The 17,806-nt window shown below is 46.0% G+C and overlaps 1 protein-coding gene across 1 annotated transcript in view; it reads right to left on the minus strand.

The window, feature by feature from the left end:
• KIAA1549 (KIAA1549 ortholog) overlaps positions 1–17,806 on the minus strand; it is a 103,885-nt gene that overhangs the window by 27,057 nt on the left and 59,022 nt on the right. Inside the window, exons 13-17 of the mRNA XM_021692837.1 lie at positions 17,570–17,685; positions 11,786–11,991; positions 9,726–9,949; positions 8,610–8,763; positions 3,016–3,333 (exon numbers count right to left, since the gene is read on the minus strand). Coding sequence (XP_021548512.1) covers positions 3,016–3,333; positions 8,610–8,763; positions 9,726–9,949; positions 11,786–11,991; positions 17,570–17,685 — 1,018 coding nt within the window. The remainder of the gene's footprint in view (positions 1–3,015; positions 3,334–8,609; positions 8,764–9,725; positions 9,950–11,785; positions 11,992–17,569; positions 17,686–17,806) is intronic.

The raw sequence follows: 17,806 nt of genomic DNA on the forward strand, positions 1-17,806 counted from the left end.
CTGAATTTAAATCTACCATCTCGGTGTCTGTTTTCCATTTGTCCCATATGTTCTTTGTTCCCCTTTTCCTCTTTTTCTGCCTTCTTTTGGACTGCATACTTTTTTTTTAAGATTTTATTTATTTATTTATTGGGTAGGGGGAGAGAGAGAGCGAGCATACAAGCTGGGGGAGGGCCAGACGGAGAGGGAGGGAGATAATCTCAAGCAGACTCCGCACTGAGCACAGAGCCCAACACCAGACTCAATCTCACGACCCTGAGATCATGACCTGAGCCAAAATCTAGAGTCAGATGCTTAACTGACTGAGTCATCCATGGGCCCCAAGACTGAGTACTTTTTATAATTTCATTTTTACTCTTTTGTTGGCTATTAACTATTACTCTGGAAGTTTTTTTCATGGTTGCTATAGTTTATATTCTATATTTTTCATTCATCACAATCTACCTTCAAGTGCTATTATTTCACTTCGTGTATGCTATACGAACATCAAAAGAGTGTACTTCTATTTCTCCTCTCTTGCCCTTTGTGCTATTGTGTTTTCATACATTTTACTTCTATATATGCTATAAACCCCATAATACACTGTCATCCTTTTGCCTTAAGTAGCCAATTATCTTTTTTAAAAATTTTAAATAATAAAGAAAAAGTTTTTTTTAATTACCCACATATTTACATTTCTAGGGTTTTTCACTCATTTATGGAGATCCAGATCTTTATCTGGCATCATTTTACTTCTCCCCAAAGAATTTCCCATAACATTTCTTGTAATTAAAGTCTGCCAGTGATACATTCTTTCAGCTTTTGTGTGTCTAAAAAGTTTTGAAAGTTATTTTCAGCAAATAGAGAATTGACAGTTTTTTCCTTCAGTTCTTTAAAGGATTGTTTCACTGTCTTCTGGACAATGAGAATAATCAGCTTGGGCTGTCATAACAAAATACCACAGAGTAGGTGGCTTCAACAACAGAAATTTGTTTTCTTGCAGTTCTGTAGGCCAGAAAGTCCAAGATCAAGGTTCCGGCAGGGTTTTGTTTATGGTGAGAGCTCTCTTTCTGCCTTATAGACAGCCACCTTCTTGCTGTATCCTCAGATGGCAGAGAAAGGGTGCCAGTTCTATCAGATCAGGATTCCAAACTTATGACCTCATTTAACCTTAGTCACCTCCTTAAAGACACTAGCTCCAATATAGCCACATGGGGTTTAGACTTCAACATTTGGATTTGGGGGATACACAATTCATTCTACAGTAGGAACTTATTTCCACACCTGTGTGAGCTCTGAAGACTATTCCTTCTAATCTTTTTAGGTGGTTCTTTCCCCAGTCTTAGGTAGTTTCCTCATACCCTTAAACTGGTCAGTACTCAGGTGAAGATTCTCTGCAGATCTCTAGAATTCTCTGCTTTCTTGTACTCTCTGTTGTGAAATCTACCTATCTTTTCCTCCCCAGTCTCCAATTCTGTCTTTCTCAACTCAGAGAGAACACTGCGCTCTGCCTGAGGTCTTCCTCCCTGCACCGCAGCTAGAAACTCTCTCAAGACAGTAAACTGGGACATGTGTAGAGCTCAACTCATTTCTCAGTGATCCCTCTCCTTTGCTGCCTAATGCCCAGGATTGTGAAAACCCATATATTTGTATGTGTGTATGTATATATATATATATATTTTTTTTTTTTTTTCCCCTCCTTGTTATTTTAGTTGTTTCTGGAAGAAAGGTAATCCAACCTTGTTCCTCCATCTTGTCCAGAAGAAATTTGTACTGGGCACTTTTAATTCTGTCTCTGCCATGTTTTTCTCCTGCAACCATTAATTAGCCTTCAGACTTCCACTTAGATGCCATTTTATCTACAAAATCCTTCTAAACACCTCACAGCTCAGGTAGATGCTCCCTGGCTGTACTTTCCCCCTGCCAAGGCGCCCACCACATTGTTTTAAAATCACTGCTTCAATTGTCCACATACCCCCTGCCATAATGCAGAAGTTGGAGCTGTGCAGTGTACACACAGCAGTACTCCATAAATCTACCTGAATTGATAAACAAATGAAGAAACTTAAAGTGAAGAGACAGTAGCTGAAGCCACATTCACTGTATCAAAGAATTTGTTCTATAGCATCCATTTCTTTAAAGATTATAAACTACCAGTTACAAATACGAAGTATTTAATATTTATAGTTGTAACATTAAAAACAACAATGAGATGGAATGGTATTTTCCCCACATGGTAGCAGTTATTGAAGGAAACAATCTGTTACTAACCACATACTTTGAAAATTCAAACCAATTTCAGAGATAAAGATTCCTTTCACATGTGTTCACTACCACCCAATTTCACCTTAATGTGGGTAACAAAATCAGAGGACCCAGTATAAACACTCCTTGAGAAACCGGGTCTAATTAACTTCCCTCCAGCATCAAATGTTTTAGTCCAATCATCCAATCTAGAATTAGCAAAAAAATATTTAATGTTACATCCTTCAGTTTTACCTCTTCCCCCATATTTTGAGAAGGCACATTTGAAAGGACTGATGGAATATGAAAAAAATAAAGGATAACAAAGGAAGATGAAATCCTGAAATGTTAAGTCCTAAGATGGAAACTTGATATTTGAAATGGTTGTCCCTGCCTGCCTGTGGGCTAGCTGCCTATAGTCCTGGAGCCTCGAGGACTGCTCCAGTCCCAGGTGGCCTTCTAAGAAGAAGCCCAATGATTTGGTACATTCTAAACTGTACCTTTTATAAAGACATCAATAAGAATATGCTTTGACAGTTGCCCTACCTCCATTTCACGACACTGAGGGAACCCAGGAAGAGACTCCCATAAAATACCAGAGTTGCATAAAAGGATGCTTTCAACATTAAGAATTAACTCAGGAGAAAATGATGAAAACTGAGGTCCCTCAGCCAAGCTTTAATTCTGATCAAATGAATTCAGTATTATTGTAGTGATTCTGAAATTGAGGAAGTCAGGCAACAAAATTCCAACATCTGGCCCATGAGAGAATTCTAGAAGGCCAGTACTTACGCTACATGGGTTGTTGGCCGTCTGAGCAGAGCTGTAGAAGGACCCCCATTGGGTGGCTCGCCTCTCATCCCGGGAAGGGGTGCTGTTCACAGGCAGGATGGCTGGGACCCCAGGGCCTGCGACCGCAGAACTGGCAGGCTGGCTGCTGGGGGCCACGAGAGCAAAAGCATCATCCAGGAGGGAGTGCATGGTCTGGCGCGCCTCCTCGATTGACGGTTGGGGCGGGATGTACTGGGAGGCTGGGAAGGGCAGGCCTGGATACCTCCCCAGCTCAGCAGAGGATGGGGTCTGCACATCGGCCGGGAGATCGGGATCGGACTACAGCAAGGCAAACAGCAAAGGGAACAAGGATCAGATGTGAGCTTCTGTGGTGATTCGAAAGCAAAACTACAGGGCCAAAATGGAATTTAACAATTTTCACTGACATTGAGGAAGAAGTTTACCGTAAGAATTTTCTAAATAACAGCTATGGGATGGCAGTGGCAGGGGGAGCTTGAATTAGGATGAAAGAAAAAAGTGAAAATAGTCAACAATCATTTGGCCAGCAAAACTCAACCAATTATCTGAAATGCAGTACCTGCAAGTATGTATTTTTATTAAATGCCTCTAAGAAGCTAAAAAATGTCTCAGAGTCTTATATACTAAAATACCAAGTCAACTTTCCATAGATACCAAAAACTAAAGCAGTCTATTGACTATGGTAAGAAAAAGTCACCCTACACAACCCCAGAAGAGATCAAAGTCACCACCATATTGCACCTGTGTGTGTATAAACAACTTTGATACTTACTGTAACAACTGATTATAATGGTAAATAGAGAGTGTTTATTCAGAAACCACATGTCTTTCAAATGGAGCTACCTCTGAATAACATGAGTCACCCAGAAAGGTTTAAATTATATTCTATACCTACTGTCGAAGAGGTAGGGATATAAGTAACAATTAAGGTTTCTTAAAATCTTATTTCCTGATACTGCTTTATGAGCAAAATGCTGCCATAATATACACAAGAGACAAAAGAGGAAACGGATGTAAGAGGAGGCCCTCCTGGTGTCAGCAGTGCCGGAAGCACGTCATCACTGTTACTGCCAGTGACACCCTGAGGAAAAGGGGCTCTGCACGAGGGGCTGGTGATCTGGTGCCCTCCGTGAGGAAGGGTGGGCGCCTTGTATCTAGAATGCTTTGCTCATCCAACTGGCCCAGTTTGGCTCAGCTGGTTGGACCACCCTACTCAAGGGGCTAAAGGAGACATTCCTGTCTGTACTGATGTTCGGATCAATGACTCTTTTACAAAGAAAAATCTCTGTTCCACAGACACATCCTTACTCTCAGACAACTGTCTAAAATGCTTCCTCATGGGGCGCCTGGGTGGCTCAGTCAGTTAAGCGTCTGCCTTCAGCTTGGGTCATGATCCCGGGGTCCTGGGACTGAGCCCCACACTGGGCTGCCTGCTCAGCGGGAAGCCTGCTTCTCCCTCTCCCTCTGTCCGCTGCTCCCCCTCTTATGCTCTCTCTTTCTCTGTCAAATAAACAAAATCTTTAAAAAAAATAAAAAATAAAATAATACAATGCTTCCTCATGATTAGGTCCTGTCCAACAGATGATCATTATTATTCACGCCAGCGTCGAACACTGAAGGGCTGCAGCTGTTTAACCCTGAACAGACAGAAAACCACACTACGGCCTGGCATGCCGCACATGGCCCGCAGACCTGTTTCGCTTGGCCTGTGCAGTCTAAAAGAAATAAAGAGCCAATATTTCTCAAAACCTGAAAATTTTATACTAAAGCTCAGATTTCTGGATTCTCTCGGCAGACTCTGAAGCTGTGGCATCACCAGGCCCTGACTCCTCCACAGAAACCACGGCCCTTGAGCCGTGACCACCCTCCTGAGGTGAGGCCGGCGCCCTTCCCCTCCCAGCAGCGAGTGGGTGGCCTCGCTGCCACGGACAGGACACCCTGGTCCCGGAAGTCTGTTTCCTTAAAACTGGGCCATTGCAGGAAAGGTTCTACTAAGTGACATCTGTCACCTAGGGATTCTAAGTAAGGATTTGGAGCCCCAAAGGGCTCTTGGATCTGTGACGGAGCCCTGGAAGAACTCTGTGTTCCTTTCCCTGTGAGGTGGATAAAATGTCCGCGTGCAGGCCCTTCTCCCATTCTTGGGTTTTCCTGGGGAGTAGAGAGGGACGACTGACGCCAGGAGTGTGTCACCAACCTAACAGTCACAGTAGAGCAAAAGGAAAAGTGTCTCTGTAAACACATCCCCGTGGTAAGTGAAAGGGTCTCTCCAAAGACAGAAGCGATGTTCCTGGTGGTTCCAGTAAATGGCTAGGTAGCTGTTCTTCAAAAAACAAAAAAGAAAGCAAGAAAGCAACAACCGGCCCAAAATGGAGTCATTGCCCCCAGAGAGCAAAGCAAGACTTTACCGCACTTTCAGCCTCTCCCAGGAATGTGACCTTTAACCAGTCAATCTGGAAATTCCTGATCAGCACGAGTGAGGTCATCTGCACAACAGACCCCCCACCCCCTTTCCCCAAAGAAAGGTGACCTTGCCTAAAACAATCCACTCTTTGTTAGAAAACTTCCTTTTCTGCCCTCTTCGGTCTATAAAAACTTTCCATTTCGTACCATCGGAGCTCCTTTCTACTTGCTGGGTGGGATGCTGCCTGATTCATGAACTCCTGAAGAAAGCCAATGAGATCTTTAAATTTACTCAGCTGAATTTTGTTTTAGAACACTGCATGGCAGGGAAGCGAGCGTGCGGCCACATAAAAAACTTCAGGCCCGAACTGAGATTCCAACGGTTTAACTTTTACGGCAAGAAATATATTGTGAAGCTGTGAAGGCGGGACTCATGAATCCTGCCAAGAAGGCAAAGAGCTACGGAGCCATGACATCATAGCTTCCGGTTCCTTCTACCTCTAACAGGCTCCTCGTTTGGCGGGCTCCACTACCAGCACCTTGCAGGCCAAGAAGAGGTCTTGTTCATTCTTCTATATCCCAACATCTGCACAGTGTTTCACAGACAGGTGGTACTGAATAATAAATGGGTAACAGTGGTCTATGAACATTAAGATTTATCCAGGATCCCCATTGGAATTTGAATTCCGCTCTCTTGAGTCTCAGTCTGATAGCTTCATTATTGGTCAATTTGTTTCCTTTGTACAGATACGCATCCACCTATCATTCCTGAGAAATACATAGGAAGTTTTTTGTTTTTTGTTTTACCTTCAGTCATCAGAGAGGATGTATGATCAGATACCCTGGTTGGCCGAGGACAATCTCAACTTATGCCTGCTGTCCCAATATAATCATTAATAGAGCCTTCTATCACGCTCCCAGGTGTCAGGTTTGGATGATAAATTAGATCAGGGGTATACAAACTTTTTCTGAAAAGGGCCAAATGGCAAATATCTTAAGCTCTGAGTCATACAGGCGCTGTTGCTCTGTATTGGAAGTCTGCCACTCAGCGAGAACAGCCAGAGAGAACATGCAGATGAACGAGCATGACAGTGTTCCAATAAAACGTCACAGAAACTGGTAGCTAGCTGGATTTGGCCTGAGGGCCACAGTGTGCTGAGGCCTGAATTATAATGGTAACCCCTAGCTGCCAAGAAATACAGGAATATTTCTTTCACCCTAGGAGAACAGAGCTCATAACGAGAAAATATTTTGAGGGTGAAGTGCAAAATTTAAGAAAAAACATGTATGTGTAGTAAAATCTTCAAGATGAAATACTACCTAAGAAAAAGTGAGTTCCACAAAAAAGGCATTATCTTTGAGAGCATGTGGTTTAGAATTTTTACAGAAAGTAAAAAGTCCATCCGAGAAAAATTTCATTTTAGGGAATCTCTGAAAAATGAAGCCAGCTGACTGAGGTGGTGCTCTCCAGGGAAGGGTTTATTTCCACCAGCTGAAGGAGGAACCTCTGCACTTGCTGCTAAGAAAAAAAAGCAAGAAGTGAAAAGATGATCCAGGCCCCCCCTGAAGGCGGCCTGATTTTGGATCACCGATGAAGACAAATGGAGAGATCAAGGGGAAGACACAAGACCCAATGGCATCAGATGACAGAACTCAGGGGTACTTAAAAAAAAAAAAAAAGAGGGGACAGGATTGAAATAGCACTGGTGCAGATTTTCTTTGAGGGAATGAGCCCTGGCTGGCTAGGGAAGTGAGGGGGTTGGGGAGAAGTAATGCCCCCTTCTTCTATTCATTGGTTTCACACATCAGGCCTGCAAGTCCCGGGGGAGACAAAAGCCAAAGCTTCAAGTGAACATCCTGGGGAGCCAAGGGGACAGTCCTCCCAGATGAAGCCAAACACCACAGACGCCCAGACAACCACCTGTCCAAAGCACAACAGCAGTACAAGAGCTCCATCTGCTGTAAGAACTGCCGGGACCGGCTCCCCTATCTTAGGAACTCACTCGCAGCCTTCCGAAACAGCCAGAGTCAGGAGCAAAGCAGCTGAGTCTATAGAACCTTGCACCCCTCTGGGACTGCGCCGATCCTCATAAGCAGGCGCGGCCAGTCTTTAGGACACTAGAAATACAGGAAGTTGCCAAGGAAAAGTCTGGTTCTTTCAGATGACCACGATTCAATGATATTTAGCCCCAATGTCAGTGTGGTGTTTGGCAGATTTGTGTGATCAGGTTTCACATCTTTCGGGGTTAGTTATTTGTGTAATTAGGAGACAATGGCTAAGGGCACACAAGCTCTATCCAAAGTGATCGTCACGTACATCACAAACCCCTTCTCCAAGGATGTGGGTTTGTTTGTTTTTTTTTCCTCTTGCTAATTTCTCTCTAAACAAGGATGCCTCTGTGTATCTCTGGGAGGAGGAAGGGGTCTTGTGCCACGAGCCAGGCCTGCCCCCGACACAAGGCTATCAGTGTCCACTGTGTGTCTGGCACTGCTCGAGTCAGCCACATCCGGAGCTCCCTCTCCATCTGGGGTGTCTCGCACACCAGTGGGGAGGCGGGCCCTTTCTTCCCTACTCAGTGGGGTCTGTGCATGTGCCTTAAAGCCACCAATGTCTGCCTTGAGCACCTCAAGCAGTTCGGAGTGGGCCCCTTTCCATTTGAAAACAAAAATACCTAATTCTGTATTTTTTAATTTCCATTAAGCTTTTTCTTCCATTAAAATTATACACGTACACACACACACATAAAATACCTTCTTAGCACTCCAGGAACAGAAGGCAGAGACGAAACCCTAAATATCCCTCCTATTACCAAGAAACCCAAACAACTCTGGGACCAGGGGAAGACAAAAAAAAAAAAAGAAAACAAACTTCTGTTTCCCAGTTAACCTCAAGGAGGACCCATCCCGAAGCATATGACAGCAGGGTTTGCACACAGAAAGGACCAACACAATTTCCAGGGGGCTCACTCAGCTGCCCGCTGGTCTCTGTGACTCATGTCTCCCCTCAAAGGAGCAGCCCACCGGCCCCCTCCCCCCACGCCTCACGGCCCAGCTGGCCCTGGAGTGTCAGTCATCTGGCAACATGACCGCACAGGGCCAGGGCCGCCACTGTTCACTCTCCTTCCCCTAAGAGCCACCCCACCCTGACCCCAGAAGCAAGAAGCAGCATTACGTACTGGGCAACCGATGTAGGCGGAGTTGTGGACACCGGGGGGCCTTTTGTAAGTGCCGTCGCTGTCTGTGGTGATGAGTCTGTCCTTCTCGGCATCTCCGGGGCAGCCATTGACCTGGTGTTTCCGACGTGGTTTGGGAGATCGCTTTATCCTGGAGCTTCCGGTGGGGGGAGAGGGGGGGAAAGAGGTTATCTTGGTAGGAAATAAATCTTCCTGCCAGTAGCTTATCAACTAAACACTAAGTATTTTCTGAGCATCTGGGATGTGCTGGCCACTGCGGTAAACACCCCAAAGGATACAATGTGTAAGACACAGATTCTGCTATAAGAAAGCCACAGTCTACCTGAGCATATTTAAACGCATGGAACAGCAGAGAATCATGTAAGGTAATAAAATACCATGATTTTTCAGACATTCAGAAAAGGGCAAGGTCAGTGTGGGCTACTGATACCGTGGCTGGCTATAGGGCCTGAACCGGGTCTCAAAAAGCAAGTACGATCTGCTGGAGGAGGGATGCGGGGACAGGGTGTGAGCCTGCACCTCACACCCTGTCCCCGCATCCCTCCTCCTCTGCAAGGGGAAGCAGATGAATGTGGGTGGGGGCGGAATGAGGGGACCATCTAATGGGGAGACCCTGTCTACACGGCTGGACCGTGGAATGCAGCCAGAATGGAGAGGCAGGGCCCCGCCTGTTACCGAGCGCAGGTTCCACGTGGCAGGTAACCAACACCATTACAGGTGTTGAACAGGGCAAGACACAAATGAGGGCAGTGATCAGAGACGACGCATGCGCCTTAGGGACGGGGGTCTGGAAGACCAAGAGACCAAGACTCTGAGGGCAGCTGTGGGAAAAGAAATGGCCCTGCCCACGCAGAGGAGGGGAAGGTACTGGGAGCGAGGGCGGGATGGGGGGAGACGGAGGAGGGAAACCAGGGGGGACCATCTGAGAAAGAAAGGGCGACTGCTATTTTCAACCAGCTGAATTCGAGGAGGCAGAGTAAACCCAGGAATAAGGGGCAAGAGGAGGGGCAGGAGGGTGAATGAGAGCAGCCGGAGCGGGAGCAGAGCCGTGGGCGCCTCCGCAGGCAGACCTCGGGGAGCCCTGCTTGGGACGCGCACCTCTTCCTGGGCTCTATGAACACCGAGGGCACGCTGGCCGTGGGGTCCAGGATCTTGTCGATCTGCATCTGCGCCCTGCGGTACACACGGTGCCGCTCGCGCGTGTCACCCGAGGACAGGTCGTCCACCACTGGAAACTCGTAGTGCCCGCGGCGCTTGGCGCGGAGCCGGATCTTGTTCCGATGGTGCTCGATCTCGGACTTGTGCCGCAGCGCCGTCTGGATCTGCACGGTCGAGGGAAGACGAGGGAGACACATGGAACGTTCCCGAAGGGGCCCCCATGTGGAGAGGGCATCTTGGGAAGGCGTTCCTTTCCCCCAGACGGCCGTCCCAGGCTCCCGCGAGGCCCCAAAAGCGGCGACATGCACGGCCCAACACACACGCGGGGCCAGAGAATCTGCCATCAGCCACAGGCTGGGTCCCGTAGCCCACGTATGCATCAAATACTACATTTTAAAAAGAGAGTAAAAGAAAAACAGAGATGTACACTATCAAGTTGTGGGGCCATAGGCCTGGTGAGCCTACTCCCTTCTTTCTTTCCGGCACTGGGAGAATCCACTTTAGGGTGCTTACACATGGTAAGCACAGAGGCACATGCAACTCGAGATGCAAGAGACGGTGGTCTAGGTTAGGCTGGGGGCTGTGCAGGGCTGGGGCTCCCCAGCAATGGTGAGCCGAGGCAGTGCACACCATCCTAAACCCACAGTGCACATTCTTAGCAAAAGAAGGAAAGACCATTAAGAACTCTTGATAGGACTTCTGTGAGATGATCCACTTTAAGGATCACCTTTAAAGCAGGAAAGGGTTGCAACTGTAACAACTTCCTACTACTTCACCCTGGCAGAACTCACAACAGTAGCAGGTGTTTCTTAGAGGCAGGAAATGGACAGACATGGAGCTGCCTTATGTACAATCCTAAATGGCCTTTGGGCCACTCATTGTCTAGCCCAGGTCAAATCTCTGAAGGTCAAGTTAACAGGGACTTGGCCTGGCCTTCTAGTTCCCAAAATCTCAGGGCAGAAGTGGATCTAACTCACTCTTCCAGGATTCACTGGAGTCGGATTTTACTAGGTATTAGTAGATCCTTGGGGCCAGAGTGGATCTATCAGGGATCACAAAGTCTACAGTGGTCCTAAGATCACCCCAGGTTCAAAGGTTCATTAGGAAAACTCATAGGGGGGGCGCCTGGGTGGCTCAGTCGTTAAGCGTCTGCCTTCGGCTCAGGTCATGATCCCAGGGTCCTGGAATCGAGTCCCACATCGGGCTCCCTGCTCGGCAGGAAACCTGCTTCTCGCTCTCCCACTCCCCCTGCTTGTGTTCCTGCTCTCGCTATCTCTCTCTCTGTCAAATAAATAAATAAAATCTTTAAAAAAAAAAAAAAAAGGAAAACTCATAGGACTCAGCAGTTAGTCCCATTTATTATAGCAAAAGGATGCAAATCAAAATAAGCAAAGAGAAATGGCATGTGGGTGAAGTCCGGAGGAACCAGAAGCAAGCTTCTAGGAGGCCTTCCCCAGGGGAGCCACACACAACAATGTTGCTTCCTTCCTCCAGCAATGAGTTGTGATGACACATGTGAAATGTCCACCAAGGAAGCCCATTAGAGATGCAATGCCCAGGATTCGTCCTGGGGGCTGGTCCAACAGGCTCCCTCTGCGTAGCATGTGCCAAAATTCCAGAGTCCCAGAAGGAAAAGAGATGTTCAGATAAGTCATACTGTTTGCGTAAACAATCTGGGCACAGTGAGCCACTCTGTTCTGGGAATAGTGGGAATGTTTCTGAAACGTAAGTTCCCAATCAGCCAAGGGCCATAGGAGGACTTTTGAAGGATAGGAGGCTCGGGTTTGCTATGTTAAATCTCTGCACGTCTGCCATACGCCTAACAGTGTCCTTGAACGGCACTGGATCTAAACAAAAACTCAGCTTGATATTTAAAACAAAGAATACTTGTCAGCAGCTCCTACCTTTAGCAATTTCCACCTGTTTTTAAGCAGTGACCAAATCAGAATGTGAATTTTTTTTTTTTTAAATAAATGGACTTTTTAAAAAAGAGCAAATACCTCCTTGTTAATTTTGTTGGTTTCTGCCACCCGGTCGGCCAGTACGGGGTGCTGAACCGGAGGGGCCGGGATGGGCTGCATGGCGATCAGCTGTATCTTACTGGGAACCCGCCTGCTGGCTTCCGAGGACCGGGACAGCCTGTCCACATGCTCAAAGATGGAGGCCGACGAGTGCTGCTCGTTCCCCGAACTGGGCGGTGGTGGCCCTGGAGCAGAAGGAGAAGCAAAAGCATAAATAAATAAAGCCATCCTGAAGAAACAGCAAATAATCAATCGTCATGCTACTTGGTGCCAAAACTTGCCCTGTTTTGTCTAAAGGCGTTTCAGAGTCTTCAGGAGGGGAAGGGAAAGTGCAAGCGCTGCACAGAGTCACTAAGTGGCTTGTGGAACTTTTAAGGAAACACTGATAGCAGCTCTGAACTTCCGCTCTCATTTGGAGAGATATAAACGTAGTCACTGAGGCAGTTATACTGGGGAAAAGACAGAAGATGAGGGGAGTGTGGACATGCAGACACTGAACGTGTCTGGCCTTTCAGTTCTGATGCACGAGGAAAACCAAGGTGAAGAGCCTCGAGGAGAAAAAGCTGCCGTCTGCGGGGCATTCATTCCAACTTTAAAAAAAGAAGAGTAGTACCCTTAAAAATGGCCGTGGGGAGGGGACTGGGTGGCTCAGTTGGTTAAGCATTTGCCTTAGGCTCAGGTCATGGTCTCAGGTCCTGGGGTTGAGCCCCATGTTGGGCTCCTGCTCTCTCGCTCCCTCTCAAATAAATAAATAAAATCTTTTTAAAAAAATGGTCAAGAGGGGAAACTGTATGGCATGTATATTTTACTACCTAGAACATGTTAGAAAAGTAATCAGAACTTCAAAAAAGAAAACAGAGATTGGATCTTGGTATAACGGGTGATTTTCTCCAATTTCTTGCATTTTCTCTAGTGAGGATGTTCTTTAACGAGTATGACTTTTACAGTAGAAATAATCCCAATAAACTTTACTTTTATAAAGGCAAAGAGCGAGAGATGCAGAAGGGCTAAAGAGATGGAAAGAGCTCAACAGAGCTACTGGGAAGCCACTCCCTCTGATAAGCCACAGCCGCTCTCTGAACCCTCCGGACGCTGCTTTTTTTTTTTTTTTTACTTTAAAGATTTTATTTATTTATCGGAGAGAGCGAGAGAGACAGAGAGAGCACAAGCAGGGGGGAGTGGGAGAGAGAGAAGCAGACTCTCCGCTGAGCAGGGAGCCTGATGCAGGGCTCGATCCCAGAACCCTGGGATCATGACCTGAGCCGAAGGTAGATGCTTAACAGAGCACCCTGGACACTGCTTTAAAATAAATGGCCAAGAGGCCACAAGAAGGAGTGAGAGCATGTGGAATCTGTTTTCAAACAAAAGCCTGAGGTTGATTCAAGCGCAAGTGAAAAATATAGAGGTTTCTCCTTGATGTAAAACAAGATAGAGGGGCGCCTGGGTGGCTCAGTAGGTTAAGTGTCTGCCTTCTGCTCAGGTCACAATCCTGGGGTCCTGGGATCGAGCCCCGCATCAGGCTCCCTGCTCAGCCGGGAGCCTGCTTCTTCCTCTCCTCCCAGCTAGTGCTCTCTCTATCTCTGTCTCTCTCTCTCAAATAAATAAATAAAATCTTTAAAAAAATAAATAAAATAAAACAGGATAGAATGAGCAAAACAGTAAAAAATAGTAACAGCTATTTTACATAAGGAATGTATGCACGTCAGTGGTATGGAAGTCTTTGTACTTCCTCTCAATGTGAATTATATTCATTCGTTACCCCACACGATTAGAAATGATTTATGGAACTGTGAATGAATGACGACTCCCTTAGCGAGAAGGCATAGTTGTCTCGATTCAGGCTTATCTGGGGCTTTCTTTCCCTACCCTGGGCCCGGAGGGAGCCTATTTGTGCAACATGAGCACAGCCGGGCACCACCATTCATCCGGGGGCAGCTACTCAAATTACAGGCTCGATGCCTAAAAGGAGGTAATTCGCTTCTCCAGATAGGCTAGGCTGGCTAACCCAAACTTACAATGTAGCAGCAAATGTCACAAAGGGGGGCCCAGTAAGCTACTGATACTTAAAGGTGAGACTGCTTTCCTCCAGGAAGTGAAAAGACCAGGACACACAGAGGACAAAGGAAGAATGCACCCCCCCGCCCCCCCGCAGTGCTATCTGCCTGCCTGGGTACCTGGGAGCTGCAGGCCTGTGACTGGCTCCTGTCTGTGCCCCTTCCAGCCCCCAGCCATGGTCATGGCTCGTCACTCTATAATTCACCACTGCAACCAGAGATGCACGAGAAGCCCAGAAAATCCTTGAGCTTCCAAACTGCTCAGAACCCAGCCTTTCTAATATATACATATATATATTAGGTATATATATATATTTATTAAAAAATATATATTTTATAACTGGGTTATTTTTATTGTTTGCTATGTACTGCATAATTTATTTTTTTAAAAAACAACCTGGACAACAATAACCAATGGAAAGTACAACTCAATACACAGAGATTAATCTGTGTAAATCTGCCTTAAGGTAAGTTAGAGACTTTGGATTAAAACCCATTTCTATTCAAATATTACAACACCAAAAAAAAATTGTAATTATAGAAATTAGAGTATGGGATAACGTCGACAAAGCAGAATGACAGAGGGAAGGGCAATGCTCACTGTTAAAATGCTGAAGCAATGGAACACTTCTCAAGAAATACAAACTTCATTATCTATAGGTGAATACGGTCAAAGTGCATCATCCGTAAGGCCCGTGGCCCCCATTAATATCCTGTGAGGCAGGGATTCCATTTCTCTCTCCCTCTTCATCCTGTTCCAGCGCCTCCCCCACCACAGGCCCTGAGCACCCATTTGCTGAATGCAGGACTAAACGACCAGTCACCTCAGCTAAGTTCATAAAATGTTACCTCAAAGAGGCCTCTGGGGATCTGCTGCAATACAAAGAATTCTAACTTATGACCTCAAATCATTTCATAAACAAGCACTCCACAATCATCTGAAAAACCCTGATGTGACAGGTAGTCAACACAGGTGCCCTGCAATCTCTCTAAAACTATTAATTTGCTTTGCCAACTTTTTTTTAAGATATATTTATTTGAGGGCACCTGGGTGGCTCAGTTGGTTAAGCGACTGCCTTCGGCTCAGGTCATGATCCTGAAGTCCCGGGATCGAGTCCCGCATCGGGCTCCCTGCTCGGCAGGGAGCCTGCTTCTCCCTCTGACCTTCCCCCCTCTCATGTGCTCTCTGTCTCTCTCATTCTCTCTGTCTCAGATATATAAATAAAATCTTTAAAAAAAAAAAAAAGATATATTTATTTGAGAGAGAGAGAGAGTGCGCGAGCAAGCAGGCGGCGGGGCAGAGGGAGAGAATACTCAGGCAGACTCCCCACTGAGCACGGAGCCTGAGATAGGGCTTGATCCCAGGACCCTGAGATCACGACCTGAGCCAAAGTCAAGAGTCGGACGCTCAGCAGACTGAGCCACCCAGGCGCCCCTTCTTGCAAACTCTTTAGCACATGCCAAGGTAGATGTCAGCTTAGTTCCAACTAAGAATTCCATTCTAGAATTCGGAATTTGTGGAATTCCCCTTAAAGAAGTTCCAACTCCTTAAAAATCACACCCGTGCACACCGTGTTTCGCAGTCCTTACCTATTGGGGGATTCCTGATGACGGAAGGGGGACGCGACATTATGCAAGGACACCAGAGTGGTGGCACAGTAACTGTCTGAAGGCCTCTGCCTTCACCCGAGGAAGGTACGTCACCTCCCTATCTCATCTCGCTCTTGACAGCTCTGCTAAAGGGAACCCGTGGTCATGATGTGACTTATTCTAAAACCGTGATAACCGTGATAACTGTGAACACAGTGACATCTGAGTCAATAACCTCATAAGGGTCCATCCATGGGCGGTCATATATGCATTATGGTCTAGCTGCCTTCCAAAAACAGTCAGCTGGGAAGGGAATAAAGCACAACCTCTAACAGACCAAAACCAAAACAATGCTCTTTTCTCAGCTATATTGCCTTGTGGGTCCTGGAAATGTCAGATGACTTGTGACATCCATCGAAAGCCTCGCCAAGGAGTCAGAGGGGACCCGGCGGCCATGCCACCTGCTGTGGTAAGAGGCAACACTGGGCCCAGGGCAACACGGAGGAGGGGTTAGAAACTCACAATCTTTTCTATACGGTATTTAATTAAGTTCTATGCAAGCAATAAAATGCCTTCATGGAAGCTTTACAGAAATAAATAAAATCTTCCAAGTGAATTGATATTTACAGTGAGAAAATCATCTTTCTAAAACATGAAAATAATGTGCAGACTGTGGTGTCTCTCCAAATCATAATAGCAGCAGCTATGCTTCTAGAACTCACAAGAACATCTAACACACTTGCCTCCTTCCACAGGCAACTCAGTCCCACACCTCACATGCTCACTACCTGGATTTTGAATATACGATGATAGTGACTTTTGATTTTCGTTAGCCATGCAGAATATACTAAAACTGTCAGGAGTTAAATGTGGGAACTAAAAGCGAGATTTTCTCAGATAAGCAATTAACAGAAACGGAGAAACCCCAGAACCGACTGTTTGTTTTTTTTTCCCCCCCTCATATATTTCCTTCCTGGAATCAAAATTAGATTTTAGTCCTGTCTATCTGAAACAGAGCACCTGTTACCATGGTGCTAAATAACTTCTAAGATTCTGTGAAACTGGATCCAAAGAAAAAACTCTTCCCTTATTCTAAGGGGGTTTTCTTTAACATCAAAAAGGAGCTGGAAGGAATTTCAGAAATGAGCTAGTTTAGTCCCACAGAAGCCCCAAAGGCTGAGGGACTCGCAAGATCACACGCATGACAGTGACAGATCAGGCCCTCTGGCTTCTAGCTAGAATCTGTTCATTTATAGGATACGATTCACTCTGTACTGCATTTCAAACAAAGAAATGTGTGATGACAAATGTTTAAGTATAAAAATTACTATTAAAAATAATATCCTGAGCATCCCACTTTTCTTTGCACTACTGAAACAGTCCTGAGATATAAATAAAACTCCAGCAAATACAAGAGCTGTACTCGCACATTTATTTACGGAATCTGTTAAACTAAAACCAAACTACCTTGCCATCACACCAAAAAATGCCCCTAAGTCTAGTTAGACCTGTGGGCTTAGTTTGATCACAGAGCACGAGCTCCACAGTAAAGTCCTTTGAGATGGACATGAAGTTCATTTCAGACCTGGCCTAAAAAGCCACAGACTACAGATATAAATATGCTACACCATTTCGGTCTCACTGAACTACCTGCGGGAAGAAGGATCTAGGAACAGGACCAAATAGAATGCATTTGGACCCATGATAAATAAATGACTTCCTGGCAGTGACAGCTGAGAAAAATCCAGAATTGGATCCTAAGAAGGTCACCAAATTCTGGAGGTAGTTTTTGAGACTCTGGTTTTAGTTTGGGTCCTCCTGTTCTTCGGAGAGGAAAACCATTAGGACTCTAAACTAGAATGGAACATGGCTATTAACCTCAAAACATACTTGAGTGAACCCCTAACCTCCAGCACGGTCTCCCGCCTCAACAAAGACACTGGAACGACATTAGACAGTGACAGTCAATGCTGAGAAATTCACCATACGGATGATGAGTATTCCACAGCAGATTTTTTTTTTTTTTTTAGGGTCTAGCATTTGAAGTAGCATAAAACCTTATCCTATTGGAATCTCATCATTACTATGCTGAATGTGGAGAATGAGAAGAGTCACAGACCGCTGTGTGGGCCTCTGTGGGACTGGCCATCGTTCACTGGTCCCGGTGTCTTGTCTCCCACGTCCCTCTCACTGGACTCCTCACTTACGGTAGAGTCAGCATCCGAGGGAGAAACTCTGCAGTCACAGAACAAATGCAAGCATTAGGAAAAAGAAAGAAAGGGCCTGTGGTGGCGGTGGGGGGGGGGTGTGGGGGGGGGGGGGAGAGGTCACATTAATTTAGATGTGGAAGTCAGGT

Source organism: Neomonachus schauinslandi, chromosome 12 (genome assembly GCF_002201575.2).
Source record: "Neomonachus schauinslandi chromosome 12, ASM220157v2, whole genome shotgun sequence".
Classification (NCBI taxonomy): domain Eukaryota; kingdom Metazoa; phylum Chordata; class Mammalia; order Carnivora; family Phocidae; genus Neomonachus; species Neomonachus schauinslandi.